Source organism: Chelmon rostratus, chromosome 1 (assembly GCF_017976325.1).
Source record: "Chelmon rostratus isolate fCheRos1 chromosome 1, fCheRos1.pri, whole genome shotgun sequence".
In the NCBI taxonomy this organism is placed as follows: domain Eukaryota; kingdom Metazoa; phylum Chordata; class Actinopteri; order Chaetodontiformes; family Chaetodontidae; genus Chelmon; species Chelmon rostratus.
This window is the reverse complement of record NC_055658.1, coordinates 29,956,282-29,972,766: the sequence shown is the minus strand read 5'-3', so window position 1 is coordinate 29,972,766 and position 16,485 is coordinate 29,956,282. Positions and strand designations below refer to the sequence as shown.

General features: G+C 45.3%; 1 protein-coding gene across 2 annotated transcripts; it reads right to left on the bottom strand.

The window, feature by feature from the left end:
• Positions 1-441: 441 nt before the first annotated feature.
• On the bottom strand, positions 442-15,413 carry mapk6 (mitogen-activated protein kinase 6). Of its 2 annotated transcripts, none has more exons than XM_041959912.1 (8): positions 15,260-15,413; positions 10,106-10,978; positions 9,675-9,992; positions 4,361-4,505; positions 3,788-3,952; positions 3,468-3,663; positions 3,250-3,367; positions 442-2,876 (listed from the first exon to the last, which is right to left on the bottom strand). In XM_041959912.1, exons 2-8 carry the CDS (start codon positions 10,340-10,342, stop codon positions 1,779-1,781), a joined length of 2,277 nt encoding a protein of 758 aa, XP_041815846.1. In that variant the 5' UTR covers positions 10,343-10,978; positions 15,260-15,413; the 3' UTR covers positions 442-1,778. The 2 variants fall into 2 exon arrangements, with proteins under 2 accessions (XP_041815846.1, XP_041815762.1); XM_041959828.1 differs by lacking the exon at positions 15,260-15,413 and adding an exon at positions 11,828-11,935.
• Positions 15,414-16,485: the final 1,072 nt, after the last annotated feature.

The window sequence follows — 16,485 nt, the reverse complement described above, 5'->3', positions numbered from 1 at the left end:
ACGTGAGATGGTGACATACCGCGTTTCTACACCTGTGTCCTTGACGGGAAAAAGCGTCAGTATTGCAGAAGAAGCAAAATGTTGCTGCCAAAAAAAAGAAAGACAAATGTCGACATGTAATCCCGCTTGTTTAATGTCTGAAAGCAGGTGGGAACCTGTGTACTCAGTCAGCAGCAGTGATGTACGGTGTTCTGAGTCAGAGCTACATTTAGCTGATGATTCAAAGCTTGTGTCCCCAGCACTCAGTGTAATTTAGTCTGCCTACTTAAACATTAAAAGTGTGAGTCTAGAGGTGGCAGCGCCGCAGTCAGCACTTCTCCACCAACAGGGATCTTGTGGCTGCGCCGCCATACAAAATTCAAGTTATAAAAACACAGCTTAACTAAGTGCATGAGGTCAGAGTCGTCCCTGACCAAAAAGAAAGGACAGACGCAGGACAAACTCTTTGCCAGTAATTTTATTTTGAGATATTTTGTAGAACAGGGGAACCAATGATTACCAAAAAAAAAAAAGTCCATAAGTGTTCTACATGCTACACCTTAACCTAATTCATGCTTGCCTGGAAAAAGTACATAGAAATTTAACAAAAAACGTACAATTAAAACTGACGTACATTATACTCACCATTAACTTTACTTTAATGTACCTTTCTCTTGCCTCCATGCACGCAATTTTTTACATTACATTTAGATAAAAAATTAAGACTTTTAGGCGCCTCTTTAAACCATAAAGCAGTTTTTTTTCCACTAAAGACAGAACGCACCTATAAATAAAAAAAAAATGAACAAAAAGAATGATATCCATGTGGACAATATTGGTGGAAAATGGAAAGCCTCAACTTCTTTTTAGAACATAACTGATGAATTTGCATCCTACCATAAAACAAAAGGAACACTTACACGCCCATATAGTGCCGAAATGAAAATGGAAGTCTGTCCAACTCCTCGATCTTCAATAATCACATTGAAATAACACATTTTGATAAAATAAATATCGCACATCTGCTAGAAATAAATAATGATTACTGAAACACCTCACTATGTTAAATGCAAAAGTGAGACAGATTTCGTCTACGCGACCACTTCATTTCATGGTATGAGGATGGTCATGTGTGTAAAGCACTAGTGCGGCTTCGAGTGTCTCTCGCGGCTGTTACCTTGAGGTAGATAACACATTTACATTAACGCCTACGATAATGGTTGCTGCTGGCATCATGTGTCAGATTTACAGTATGAAAGGGTAATTAAGGAAGCTTTCTTCAGAGGGGGGAAATAAAAGTCATAAAATAAAAAAGGACATCCCATCCCCTTTTTTCTGTTGGATCCCATCCCAGGAAAGGGTTTTTGAAGCACTTTAAATGCCTACAGCAATGTTAGCGTCTACCATCCTTCCTTGTCACACCCGAACAGCCAAACCTCATCTCTTCAATCAGAACTCCGCTCCCACCCTCCGACTTTCTTCCAGCCAACTCCCCCCCGCTCTCTGGTCGTCTACAGTACATAAGTGTGCGAGTGACATGCCAGTTTAGCAATGAGGGCGTAGACATTAACCCATGAAGGCCTGGTGATCAAGGCTCAGAGTGATGACCAAAACTCTTTGAATATAATAAATCACCCTTCTCAACTCTTAAAAAAACAAACAAAAAAAAAACTAATTAAAAGTAACCATAATAAAAAAGGTATGAAATGATTCAAGTACAATAATATACCATATTATTAAAAAAAACATAAAAACAAAACTGCCTAAACTCTGCACTGTGAGGGAGGATATATATTTCTTTAATTAAGATGCTTGAAGATGCTGCTGTATGTTTTGTGGGCAATTTGTGGGGAGCATCTGACAGCGCAGGGGGTGAGGGACGCCTGGATGGATTTTAGAGGCAAGTCATCGGCGCTGTCGAAGCCGGGCAGGGCCAGAGAGTCCAGCTGCACGTTGAGCACAATCTCCGTGTTCCTGCCGAGGAAGCTCTCGTCCAGCTCTCTCGCCTCCGAGGGCTCCGTCTCCGAGCCGGCCACAGTCTCTCCGACCCCCTCCTCCTTCCGACTGAACAGGCGGTCCAGGTAGCTGGTGTAAGTGCTCTCCTTCTGGAGGTGGTCCTCTTTGCGAATGTCCCAACACGCCTCGTCTATCAGGCAGCCGTTCTCCTCGACTCGCTCCCCGGAGCCGAAGCTCTCCCAGGGCTGAGCGGGCCAGGCGCCGTCACCGCCGACGACTCCCAGCCCTCCTCCGCCCAGCTGGGCGAGGTTTACCAGGCACTTCTCCTCCTTCTCCTGACTTATGGACTTGGACATGGAGCCCGAGCGGGGAGCCTCCAGCTGGGAGACGGAGGAGTTCAGCTCGTTCAGGAGGCCCACCTCGTTGAGCAGGGCCACCTCCTGACAGGGCTCCGGCTGCAGGCTCAGTTTGATGGTGCTGGCGATGAAGGAGTCAAAGTCAAAGCCTTGGGTCTGCTGGCTTTGAGGCTTCTCTGTCTGGTGTTTCTCCTGCTCTCGGTCCTTCTCCACCGGACTCTGGGTCTTCTCGGCCTCCTTCAGCGCGATCTGTGCCTTCACCAGCCCGTTCTTCTCGCACTTGCTCTTGGCCTTGCGGTCGGCCTTCTCCTTGCTCTGCTGCTCCTTCCAGTTGGAGAGGTCGATGATGAGCTTGGGTTCGTAGTAGTGGTTGACTTCACTGTCCCTCCAGATGAGGTTGTCCAGGTAGGAGGGTGACACTGCCTTGTAGTTACAGGTGTGGCTACACTGCAAGTCACAGTATTTGTTCTCGTGGTGGTCGTCGTCCTGCCAGGATCGCTCTGGCAGGAACAGAGTGGAGTAGTCGAAGGACGGCTCATCCAGGAACTTCTCCCGATCTCCATCAGCATATTTGCGAGGATCCACCTGGAAACAGACAAGATTTGCCATTTAGCCTTTGATATCTCATCAAAATGTAAATTTAAGTTATCCCTACACACATCTCAACTTGGTAAAGCTTTAGTTTACAACACTAAAAGCTATTTTCTAATTGTTATGCATTATTCTTGGAGCAACTCAATACTTAAACCTTGCATCCTCCCACTTGGGAAGCACATTTTCACACAGTTCTCATCTATAAATATTCAAAGTGTATTTTTAAATCAGAAATAAGAAACTGAACCCATCACCCTCGCACACCACCGTGGGGGCGCAGTGGAGTGTGGAGGCGTACAAAACAGTTGGAGAAAAGCGTTTCGTTTTGGAAGGAAGTACAATGTTCGACAAACTCCAAACACACCTGGACCTCCTCCTCGTCTGTGACATCAGAGAGTGCCCTCGGGTCAACCTGGACTTCATCTGGGTCGTGGGTGCTGTGCAAGTGCCAGTCAGCCTCTGACAACTGGCTCTCATGATACCTGATGGGGCATGAAAGAGAAAGACTTGAGTACAGAAACACAGAAGCGTAACGTGACTCATAAGAACCAAACAAACAAACGTATAAGTGAGCAAGCATACCTGTCCCAGGTGTGGCTGTGGCTCTGGTCCATGAGCAGGATATCATCGACTTCGTCCTCAATGTGGAAGGGGTGCAGAGAGACAGGCTCGTCGAGGGGGAAGGAGTAGTCAGCCATGTAGGGGTGGGCCAGAGCCTCCTCCGCAGTCAGACGATCCATGGGGTTAAAGGTCAGGATCTTCTCCAGGAAATCCAGGGCTGCGCAAAGCAGGGACAGAGGATAAAGACATGACACTTGACGTATGAGAGATATGACCCTGACCCCCGTATTTTGTCTGTGTGCATGCGAGGGCTTCTGAATGAATACACAAGTGGTACTCACCCTGGGGACTGACGTCAGGCAGCAGCTTGGCCAATGGTGTGTGAGGCTTGGACATGTCGTTGCGGATGAAGACGGGGATGACGCTGTGGAGCTCTTGGCGGTCTTCCTCTCGCAGTACGGGGATGGACTCCAGGATCAGCTGCATCTGCTCCAGTTCGTGGGCTCCTGAAAGACCGGGCAGACAAACATCAGGCGCTTTCCTGGGAGCCTTACACAACATTCAGCCTCTGCATGACCGAGTGAGTTTGTTTTGAGCGAGACTGAAGGCGGCAGATCATGAGAACAGGGATGTTATTTGCCTTGTGTTCAGCTCAAGGCAGTTTCAACAAGAACAGTTGGGCTCTCCCAGCTCCAGCTGGATTTGCAAAGTAGAGCAATAAGGATAGTGAAAGCTGACTGACTCTCCTGTCTATTCTGAACAAAAACATGTTGACTAGCAGGATGAAAATATCTCACTGCACCTCTGCTCCATTTTTATCTCATCAGAGTCACCTAACAGGCTTCAAAGGCTGCTTGTGTTTGCATATGAGAGGGTACAGTTAGTCACACATATGAAACTGAGTCAACATTTACCAGCAAAGAGGGTTTTCCCTGTGAGCATCTCAGCAAAGATGCAGCCAGCAGCCCACATGTCAATGGCTTTGGTGTAATTGTTTGGAGAGAGCAGCAGGCGAGGAGATCTGTACCATTTGGTGACCAGGCCTTCAGAGAGATGGCCCTGTGTTAGGAGACAAGACATGTTTAGTGGGAATCTGGAAAAAAAAAGATTCAAAAAAAGGTACAAGAAACTATGACTCACAACCACATTTTCCCAAATACTACACATGTTTATGAACTGTTGTGTCCTCATGTTTGGTTAATTTAGATAAGAAGGCCCTCAAATCTGCTGGTTCCCTCAGTAATAAATGTGATTAACATCCACGTTTGCCATACAACACCCCTGTTAACACGTGTCCCAGAGCTAACCATGCCTGCTGGTCCATGATAAACCTCCCAACCCTGGGCCGTCTCCTTGATGGACCTACTCTGTGCCGGTCACGTATGCGACACAGCACGGAGACAAAGAACCCAGAGAGAAAAGACAGATGAAAGAGAGGAGATCAGCCACGTGCAGGCCCTGTCAGCAGTCTGAGAGAGCGGGATAATCCCCTGCTGCCACACACTCCACTCACCAGTGACAAACCACTGACACCAATCTGCACTCTGCTCTCACGCAGGGCCGGACTACTACCAGGGGCAGGAGGACACTGAACAAAAAGGAAACAGACCTGTGTGTGTGTGTGTGTGTACACCCACACATACTGGGGCATTGGGGGAGGGGAGGTGGTAAAACAACACCCTTGCTGTCCTCCCACTCCCCCACATGCAGTGGTAGTTTGTGGCGAGACCAAAATGGTTGGCTGGCCACTGAGCCAGGCTCCTGTTTCTGCCCTAAGTTGGCCACATATACTTGATGTCACTCTGTCCTGGGGTGTATCACTGTCTCTGCGCACCCTTGTTTTGATGGGCCTATAAATGAAACACCATGTAGACACAGGGGTCGGCAACATGACCCTAAAATACTATCAGCATATTTCAAGGTACTTCTGTGATAATGACATTCTTGAAGATATGAAAAAGACTGGAAAGTATTTTTGGTTTTGAACCGGTGCTGAGCTCTTCTTGTGGGATTTTTTGGACGCCCTCGTCCTCAACTGGGGGCTACTGCTTGTGGTGGTGAAATAAGTTTGTCATTATCACAATATGATTTATTAAAAATGATCGTTAGTTCCTGCAGGTAACCAGTCTGGCAGTGGCTTTCACCAGGAAGCTTGTTAAGAAGTTAAGGGGAAATACCAGGCAACAATGCACACTACCAGGTCACAGCGACTGACTGAAACGTGCAAGGTTGTCCAGCACCCTCTCTGAGAAACAGCCAGTAAATTGTCTGACCTATTTAAATACAGATACAGTAAAGATAAAAATGCAACCTGTTTAGCACTGCAACAGAGATGCAGATCAGGCTGGCTCTGAAGAGTTTCGGGTCATTGCGTAAGGACAATTCTGTGTCCGATGGACTCTGAACTAAAAGGAGCAGATTAGAGTTTGCCTACCAGCTGAGGACATGAAGTGCATTAGGTGAACTCTCCGGCTCGCCTCTCGACTATTACTGATCTCTAAGTGAGCCACTCGTCACAAAGGCAGACACACAGGCATCGAAGCATCAGCCATCTCAATACCTCTGGCACCAGTGAGTGAATAACCTAACCACCTGAACCAGATCAGACCAGCCTGACATTTAATGATTCATAACAGGCTCCCTCCGTGAGTCTGGCTGCGGTTAGTCACAGCGACCTTTAGCAGGTCCGACCACATGTCAGTAAAAGGTGGCTGATGCTGCTTCACACGAGCTGATGACTGAAATGACAGATTTCTTTGCTACTGCTGAATATGTTTCAGTTGTAAAACACAACCGCAAGTCATTTCACTGGCAAACCATGGGACTGTAAAAAGCGGAATAAGGGGAGCTTCACTGCAGTCTCACAACACATTTGATATACGAACATCATTAATGAATAAACAATTTATTTCAATATGGTTTATGGTTGATCACCATCATTTCTGCTCCTTTTTGGTGCTCGAAGACCATGATAAAACTACTATTACACGCAAGAGACTGCAGATCTTTTTAGGCTTGGGAACCGCAAACCACCTCTCTGAAATTCATTAAGCCTTAAGTTGACTCCCCTGCATTTTTCTTGTTAGATCCTGCGAAGTCTGGTGCCAGACAGGGCTGTTGCTGGCTGAATAATTGGGTCAGATGTGTGTGTGTGTGTTCTTGCAGTTGTGGTTTGGAGCTGTGCGTTGCATGTGTGGGGAGAAAGGACCTCTGTGAACCCTTCACGCCCACCCTCTTCTTATAACATTCCTGAAAACGTCCCAGTTATTATCTCTGTAACATCAAAAATTACTCAGCTTTATGTTCAGCCACAAGCAGGCACAAGACCCTGCATTCCAGGGTTTTCCAAGTTTACAGTGACTTCGAGTGCAATTCAAGCAGACCGTTTTCTACATCAGGTTTCTCTTGCACTTCTACTCTTTATTTAGGACAAGATCTAGAAAATTATTTATTAATCAGATGATGTGAAACTAGTCTGGATTTCACCACTAAAGGACATGTGTTGCCACACTGAGCAGATGTGAAATTACTTAGTTAAGGCACACATTAAATGTGTTACACTATCCTGGGGTAGTTTACAGCTTCAGCCAGTGTAGTTTTAAGCCAAAAAAACAGCTTGCTTAAGCACAGCCATTGCTAAACAAAAAAATGGGTGGGTGCTATATTCACAGCATTCCTTCTTTGTCTTGTTAAAATCGTGAGCTGCAACTGGAAATGAACACAGGCTTTAGATCAGCTTCCAATAAGGCCCGGAGCAAGGCTCCCACAACAAGACAAAGAGCTGGCAGGGAAAAGGAGGGGAATCCGGGTTGGAGAAGTTGGATGAGTGCACGTGAATTCTTGTCATTCTTGATCCAGGGCCACCACGAGGGCCGGCCTTTAGGTTCACACGGGCAGAAACGACTCGCTTTCTCACAACAATGGAGAGATAAGCACAGAAGCACGGGTGCTCTTGGTGAGCATTATACAGCATTCTTAAAAACACAGCCATGCTGGATTCAGAAACGCCTGAAGGGAATCATGAGGAGTTATGTTTTTATTAACACAACCAAAGCGAAAAAAGCAGGACTGTGGGAGAAAAAGGTGAAACAAACGCACTGTGCCTACACCATGCATGAATCTAGATGCCTCATTTGCTGAAACTGCGCCAGAAACTGAAGATCACTGGCGAAGAGCGCTTCTTTATTTAGAAACAACGCTATTCAAATAACATGCACTCAGTCACCCAGCTGCTCCGACTCGCCCTGTCTACTAGAAGTACAGCGTGGTTGTGAAAGCAAATTTCCCCCCAGTGATTCTACCCTAATGTCTGGCCAACACTGAAACCAACTGTTTTTTTTAACGCCTCCACACTCCACTGGGCACCACAGTGTCGTGTGAGGGAGATGGGTTCAACAACAAGCCTCATTTGGCCTGAGACGCCAGACATGTGCGTGCACACACGCTCAATCAGATGGCTATAGGTGCCATGAAAAAGTGGCTGGTTGAGGTATCAGTGTTCTCCCTCCCCCCACCACACCACTATTGTTATCTTAGGAGAGACAGACAAAACACAGCAATGCTGTTTAGAAAGGGGAGCGGGGTCACAGCCTACTAAAAGTCAGTCTGACAAAATGACTATAGCATCTGTATCCTTGACAAAAACCCGGCAGCAGTAGTCTGCTGCAGTGCTACAGCTGACAATAGTCAAGCACAAGAGAGCTGACCCCAGTCAAGCAGCTTTTCAATACCCTCTTGCCTGCATGTTTCCCATCAGGAAAAACCGCTTAGGTAGAGGGGAAAAAAGCCCACATGGCAAACCCTGTCGAAAGGGAGGAGTGTGGTAACTTTGGGTGGGTGGCTGCAGTGAGGGAACTGCGTGAGAAATGCTCACTTCTTCCATGCAAACATTAGCCCTTGCCTTCCTCTTCCTTCTGCAGAAAGACCTATTGTCTCCACTGTAGATATGACTCATGAGAATGTAGAACTACTAAAGCATAGTAGTGCTGGTGAGCTGGAAATGAGCAGTTCGGGTAAACAAGTGTGTGTGTAAGACTGTCTCAGAGTGGTGTGTGATGTGGCAAGATCCTGACTTGTGTAAAGGATATGAATGAGGCTGTGCCAGCCAGAGGGATCACATCACGTGAGCCCACTTCAGACCCACCGATGACTAATCTGAGACACGTGTAAGCATCTGACTGCCTCGGTGCTCTGTGGAGATCCAGCAGCTACAGAGAGAGAGGGAGGGAGACACTTCCCAACCTAGATTTCCTCGCATCACCTCGCCATATGGCCTTCAACTGGAATTCCCTCATCCCTTTATAAGGTGACAGAAACACACAAGGGCAATAGAGGCCTTCCACCTGGCTACAATCAGCCAGGGTGATCTATACTCCTCTCATACTAAACATAAAAGCAACCTACTTTATTGCTACCATTACACTACTTTGCAAAACAAAATGCAGGTTTATAGAGAACATTAAACTGTGTACGCTCAACATTTGGCTTGTTAACATCTGGCTTTTAATGTCCAGGCTTAAATTATGCCAGCATTTGATGAGACACAAGGAAAAAACCTGTAACACAAAGAAAAACAGCCTTCTGACACCTGATTTTCTTGAATGGAGTAACGACCTCCTGCAAATGGAACAGAGGGGCAAACATGCCCTCACAGATATAAATAAATCCTTACATATTATAATGCAGCATGTCCATAACGGATCCGCTGCAGAAGCTGACGAAGGCTTAAGGCTGAACTGCACATGTATTCAAACATTTGCCTTTTTTTTTTCCCACCTGGGAATGTGGATTACCTTCATCTTTGTTAAGCCACATTATCATGAACCCACTCATTTGTATATTTAGGCTTGGAGCAGAGCCTGTTTTCACATCTAATTGTATATGCGTGTAAATGGAAAAAGAATGGTTCCCAGGGTTATGTTTTCCACAGCCTCACAGGGGAAACAGAGGCGTTACCTCAAGGAACCACATCCCGTCTTGTTTACTTCCTGCTGTGGAGCTGTGTCACCCTGGGGAACACAGCATTGCTGGGCCATAACCTAAACATCACATGTCACAGCAACAAACCACTTATCTACAGGGCGAAAACGTGCCAACACGGTTAAGATTGCTCCTCTTACAACTCCAGTCTGTGCAGCATGAGCTCATCATAAAAACCCCATAAAATTCATGGTGCAAATTTTCCAAGACAAGACCAACTGGAAAAATTACTCAAGAGACTAGTCCTACCTTGTGAGAGTAGTGGGGGTCCATGATGCGGGCCAGCCCAAAGTCCCCGATCTTCAGAACCAGGTCCTCCGTGTTGACAAACAGGTTGGCGGGCTTGAGGTCGCGGTGCAGCACATTGGCAGAGTGGATGTACTTAAGGCCCCTGAGGAGCTGGTACATGAAGAGCCGGGCATGGCCCTCAGACAGAAGACCCCTCTCCAGCAGCTGACACAGGTCTGTCTCCATGTACTCCTGCACAATGTAGACCGAGTTGACCTCTGTCAGGGACACCACGTCCTCTGTTAGCCTGCGACCGTTGGGGCCCAATGTCTCAAACACCTGGTGACATAGAAAGAAGGGCGAAATTGGAAATTAATTCTTCCTGTTTCCTGTCAGCTTTAGAAAATCAGAGAAATACTCTTTGCCACTTGGGGCGCAGTCCCTGCGATTACCTTGACAATGTTGTCGTGGTCGAGGCGTCTGATAATCTTGATTTCCCGCAGGGCGTGCTTCACACTCTGCGGGTCGGTCAAGATAATTTTCTTAACAGCAACACGCTTGTCACAGTCAGTGTCAACTGCAGAGAACACGAGCCCGTTCCCTCCGTAGCCAAGAGGCTTTAAGTCCATGTAGCGAGAACCCAGGTCGAAGCCGTGGATGTTCATCAGGGACTCAAACTTCTCTGCCATGACGACTATGTGGGGCTTCTTGTGTCTCCGACGTTTGGTCTCTGGCCTGTCTCAAGTCCAACTTTAACACCAACAGAGGAATTCCCCCACTGCTTCAGAGGCTGAGCAAACGAACCCCTGTACAGATGGCTACCCAGTCCCCCACCCCCCGCCGTCTAGCCGTCACTGTCAGATGCGGGGCACTAATGTGTAGTCAAACTTTCTTTCCATTTTGAACAAGGAGAGAAAATGTTAACATTTAACTCCTCTTCCAATCCTGGGTGTGTGGATATGTTTAACTAAACAATTCTTAGTAGACTAGTGTTTATGGGCTGCGATGGAATGGACTGGAATGGGGCCAATTAAAAAGCACTGAGACTATGTTAAACTATAAAAGCATGTAGTTGCATCCTTACAGTGCAGATACATTCAGTGTATGACTGGTCCTGAGCAGCTTCATATGAAATGTGCCTTAATGCACTGTTTTGTTTTTTTTGTCTTTTTTTTTAAATATTACCTGTCAAGTCACCTGATCTATAAAATTGAAATGAGTCTGGCCTTGAAGTCTTCAAAGTAATCTTTCACCCTCAATGATCAGGTGGCTCAAGCTCGCCACAGTCGCAATCAAAACTATCCTCCATCTTACTTGGGTATAACCTGGAAGACAAGAGAAAAACAGAACAAAAAAAAAAAGATAAGAAAAACAGATGCGGTGCCGGAAAAGGAAGGAGATTAGAGTCTGTCCTTTAACGGGAGGACAATTCCACAAAATAACCAACCGTTCCAGGAAATTTTTAGTCACATCTCACCGTTGTTCCGGTTAAGATGTAATGGGGATTTCACAAAAGTAATAGACAAGCAACAACAAACACGTCTCATTGACCAGCTTTAGTTTAAATGTGGCGTCAATAATGGAAACCAACCCTCCTCCGCCCGGTTTCAGTGCTTGCTAGTCCGGTTTCTGGGTATCGATCACATTTTGCGGTGACACAAACATATTCGGCTAATACTAACACCCGACAGGATGCTCACATATCAAACATTTAAGCCAAAACCCAGCGGCTGTTCAGAGTTTTAGCTACATGCTCACACCGCCTATTTTTGGCCTTCACCGAGTCTGAGTGGCTGGCGGAAAAGAGCCACGAATGGAAGCGAGACGGCGAGATGACACGCTACTGACAGACCTCCGTCGACTAGCTTTTAATTCACCGGATAACCATGGCCCCCCCGGTTACACACACATAAATCAGATTATAAATGAAAGACGAAGATACCGATACGATGCGTTGTTCGTGAATATCAAACATAACGTTAGTGTGAAACCCGCCGATGGCGAACAAAGGAGTCGTTGTTGGCGGAGGCTTCTGACTACGTGGTAACGGCTCTCCTCGCGCTACGGCAGCACAAAGCCGACGTCGGTTAAACCGCTAAAAAACGATCGCCAGTCTACAGCAACGCGATACATGATGGAGCACTGTCACAGTCGTAATATAAGAATTAACTTACAGTCCTTATTCGTCGCATTAGTTTCTTTATACGGTCAATCAAACCTGGACGAGGTTTGACTGCGCTCCGCCGCCGAGCTCTTCCAATCTGTTGCAATCGCCATTGAGGCTGGGCAGCGCTATGAGAGGGAGCTTTGACGTCACAAGGCTGCCTTCAATTACTGTCGGAAATTACCCGACTACGGTGAGAGTTTACACTGGAGCTAAAATTTGATTAGATTAGATAAAACTTTATTAATCTCACAATAGAGTAATTCACTCTTACAGAAGCTCTTCAGAACACACATGGGGGGGGGCAGCAAATGGAGGTGCAAATAAGAACAATAGGAAGAACAAGAGCACTAAAGGTGCAAATAAGAACAAACGGAGCAATAAATTACAACTGTGCAAACCACAAAAAGAATTTCAAATATGTAGGAAATGGTGCTACTAGAGACACGTTGCATTATTATTATTGCTATTATCGATACTAATATTAATGCTGTTGCTCTCGTCATCATTATTACCATTATTAAAGCTATTATTGTTTGTATTGTTGTTATTACTACGATTTTGTAAGATTATTGTTATCAGCAAATTTAAGGCATATCATGCATTAATTGATATGTTTATATTTTACTTTTTTTGTGATCCCAGAAACGTTATATACTCCTCTTTGTCAGTTCTTTTGTTATTATTTCAAATATTCTTAAAAATGCAATACAAATATTTGGTGGACAACCTTGTTTGCGTGGATTTGTTTCTCGTGGTATGTCAACAAATCAATAATGAAGTTTTAATTTTATGTAAAATGTACGCAAATATATATAGTTGACTAAATAACTAAAACAAAAGCTACAAACAAAGTTTTTTTGTGCAGGTACAGTGCAGATTTATGGGCGTCTGCATACTGTATATATATCAGATATTGTAGGCTCTGCTAGGACCAGAAGGGGGGACTTCGAGCAGTACTTGAATGCAGCAGGAGTCATTGAAAATATGTGCTCGCAGTCGGAGATCACGTGTCAGCGGCAATTTCAAAATCCAGCTCAGTAATTACAGTTTTATGGATGAAACGTTAACGGCGCTGCACAAATACCAGCAATGCTTGCAGTAAACAAGAATGCTACGGGTCGTCTTCATGTGTGGCCATATAAAACCATCAAAACAAAGTTCAGCCACAGTCACAAATTAAAAAGAAGAAACACGTAAAGAAAGACAGAAAGATTTTTGCTTGAATTATGTTTGCTGCCTCTTAACATATAAACATAATGATCTGGCCTATGATAAAGGATGGGGAAAAGAACATACATTATTTTTGCCTGTCCAAAGAAAGGTGAGAGCATCCAAAAAAATGCTGAAGACCAGGCGCTGTGACTTATATCTTACCTGAATAAGAGAGCCCAACGCTTCCTTCCCTCTATTTGCTCTTTATTACGCTATTTCACCCACACATGAGTCAAGCCAACAGAAAATGTAGGCTTATCTGCCTGCAAAGTGAAGATACTTGCTTTCTCCTATTTTTTTTAATCTATGCGTTTGTCTGTTTCTTTGCTTTTCGTGTCCTCCTTGCAAAAATGCTGTTGTTTTGCTGATCGCTGCACGTTTTGTTGTCCCCCTTTGTTTTTTTGTTTTTGTTTTTATGCCTTTGGTGGGATTTAATGCTGTTTTCAGCTTATGGGACGCAGGAGCTGCATTAGTCGTGTCAGTGAGAAGAATCGCTCGGACGGCTCACTCACTGCGGCTTGCGGATTTAAAGAAAGTCCATCTGGCACAGAGATGCGCAGGGTGTTCCTCTGCTACCGGTCCGCCCTCTCAGCTGATCCCCATGAGGCTTACGCACCCCGAGCAAAAACAAAGCCGAGATTAACGCGAAGGCACCGTTCTCTCTGTTTATATCCGTCATTCAGACTGCGGTCGGCGTCCTCTCTCTCCAGCAGTCTGGATGCTGTGAATGGAGGAAGGGGCGGATGGGCGGGCGGGCAGCAGCATCACAGCCGCAGCGGTCTACATCAGCATCCGCAGGCAGACCATGTGAGAGCCCATGTGCCCGAGAATGCAGATGCCTCTCACGGGCCGGGATGGGCTCTGCGATGGAGAACAGGACCCGCATGCGGACTGAGCGGGATGCGACAGACTCGGGGGACGATTTGGGCCATTGTTGGCCGGGGGGAGAGAGATGCTGGGGCATGAGCTAAAGCTTTCATATAAACTCTTACTTGAAGGTGAGAGTGGCGTTGTATTTAAATAAGCTGTTTTTCTCCTGCACCAATCCCAACGACATATAATACATCTCATATAATTATAGACACATAGAAAAGAGGGCATTAGTGCAGTATAATAAATTAAATAAATTTTGCTGAGATATAGTATGGGCTAGGCTACTGCATTTAATGTACTCTGATATTTACAAAGCAAAAAAAAAAATACATGAATGAAACTACTTCAAGAAGAATTTCATTTATTCATTGCAGGTTTACAAAGAATCTTCAGTAAATCATGCTAAAATGATACCTCATTCATCCATGTTTTGGTCCCCCTCCTCTACTCTGAGGTGGGGGTCACGATAGTTCAAACTGATCTCCACACAGTCTCCGACCTAAAAGTTCCTGTCATTAGACTACATTATACATGATGATTCCCCCTCACTGGCCTCTGGGCCCCTTTCACAAGACGAGACACAAGATTAAAGCTAACATTAATGACTGAAAATCAGTTTTTATAGATAACGTATTGGCACTTGCTTGCCCCACGAGTGGACTTTGCCCCCTGCTGTACATGAATGAATGGAGGGCAAAGGGTGAATGACCGTATCTCACCCTACCTGTCGGAGTAATAAGATAATTAAGTCACATTTTGATTGTTCTGGGTAAGACGAATCAAAACGGATCAAAAGAAATCTGCCCCTTTCTGTTATTTGTATTCCAGTCACTAACAATGTGTCTCCACCGGAGTAGCCTCTGCTGCAGGCCTCCTTTGTTACATCATGAGACAAACAGTTTTTAAAACACATTTTACCATGTAATTTAAGCTGAGAGAGAAGTGGCATCTATTCCTGCCGGTGCTGTGTTACTGTAACGCTCTGTGGTCCAAAACAAACACACACTGTTGCAATCCAGGGGTTTTGTTTGTTGAGTTTCTCGTGTGACGAACTAACTCCTGCACATCATGTTTACCCATGTCCAGTTACTGGTATGACTCTTACACTTCTACACAGATGCACACACATAAACTTTCACCTATATGGAGCATCTGAGTGCGTCTCAGCACCATTAACATCCCCTAGGTCACTATAACGCAAGACATTTCACCTGCTTTTTAGTGCTTTACCTGTTCTTCTTGTTTAATGTTCTGAGCATAAAGATAAATATCCTCAACATCACTAAAAAAAAAAAAAAATCACATTCATATCTACTTGGTCTTTGTGGAATAAGGAAATCTTGTTGTCACTTACCGATGCTGAAAATCTCCTGAGAAGTCCGGAGCAACATGGTAAAGAAGTTAATAGTCCAACCAGGTGAATTTATACTGTACATCCAACCCTGCAGTATCTCCCTGTGTGTGTGTGGGTATGTGAATGTATTCTCAGAGCTTTGGCGTTGTGTTATCCTACTCCATGTGCCTCTGCTTGTGAGGTGGAGCTCCATGGACAGTTAATATAGGCCAGGCCGGAGAGGGGAGGAGACTGCTCTGTGTATGGCATGGCCTGTCAGTGTGTCAGACCCACCACCAGTAGAGTCCACTGCCACCACTTCGCTCTGTCACTCTACTTTCTAACCCCCCCCCCCCCTTCAGATCTGCCTCTGAATCATATATTTCTTCATGTTTTTTTGGCAGAAACAGAACTTCTCTTCCGAAGCCTGCACTGAAATATATTCCTTTTCCTGGGTGAGACCTTTGCCAATCCGGTTTTGGTGATTCATGATTTTCATCCGTCAGCTTAAATCAAAAGACGACGCAGTCCTAATGGGTTGTGAATGCATTTCTTTAGAAAAACAAACCCCTCCGCAGCACATCTGAATGAAATGATACAACAGCTCATCTAGCTATAAACAAGGCACGTTAGGTGTCAAGGTCATATATTATCATAAAAAAGAATCCTGCAATATATGTCGGCACATTAAGACACTTTCGTGTGTTTGCAGGTCTTTGGGTTTCATTGCTTGCTGTAATGGTCAGTAGAGCAGAGCCCCTCGGAAGAACCTGTTCTCCTCCTGCCCCACAAATCCACATTTTTTTCCTGGAACCCGTATCTGCTCTCTTATCCACATGGTGGATCTACCATGTGCCCGTCATGCGGCAGGTTGCTGGTATCCCGACAGACTGGCATGTTTGGACTGTAAGGAAATGTGTGCGTGCGTATTTGTTTGATATTTAAACCAGCCTGCTGCAGGGTCTGGACCTTGTGTGTGTTATCAAAATACCTGAATGGACGTATGAGGAAATCACGGCTGTGGGTTTTGTGTCGTCTGACTGCTCGCTCCTCGTGAATTCTGTCCAAAAGACTAATTAATTAATGATGTGTGATGCCTTCAGCGTACATTTGTGTGGGCTTGCCACTTTATGAATCTACCATGAAACTAACACTCAAAGGATAGCCTGTACTCCACTGATAAACACCATTAATTAATTAATCACTGATTACCCTGAATGAGTACAGTTAGTGACCATTACATAACA

Bases quoted from the DNA above. Each gene is read 5' to 3' on its own strand.
- mapk6 (XM_041959912.1), bottom strand. From the start codon at position 10,342: ATGGCAGAGAAGTTTGAGTCCCTGATGAACATCCACGGCTTCGACCTG. The intron at 9,993-10,105 runs GTAATCGCAGGG...CTATGTCACCAG, and splicing joins ACCACGACAACATTGTCAAG to GTGTTTGAGACATTGGGCCC. The intron at 2,877-3,249 runs GTGTGTTTGGAG...GTCTGTTTCCAG, and splicing joins CAGACGAGGAGGAGGTCCAG to GTGGATCCTCGCAAATATGC.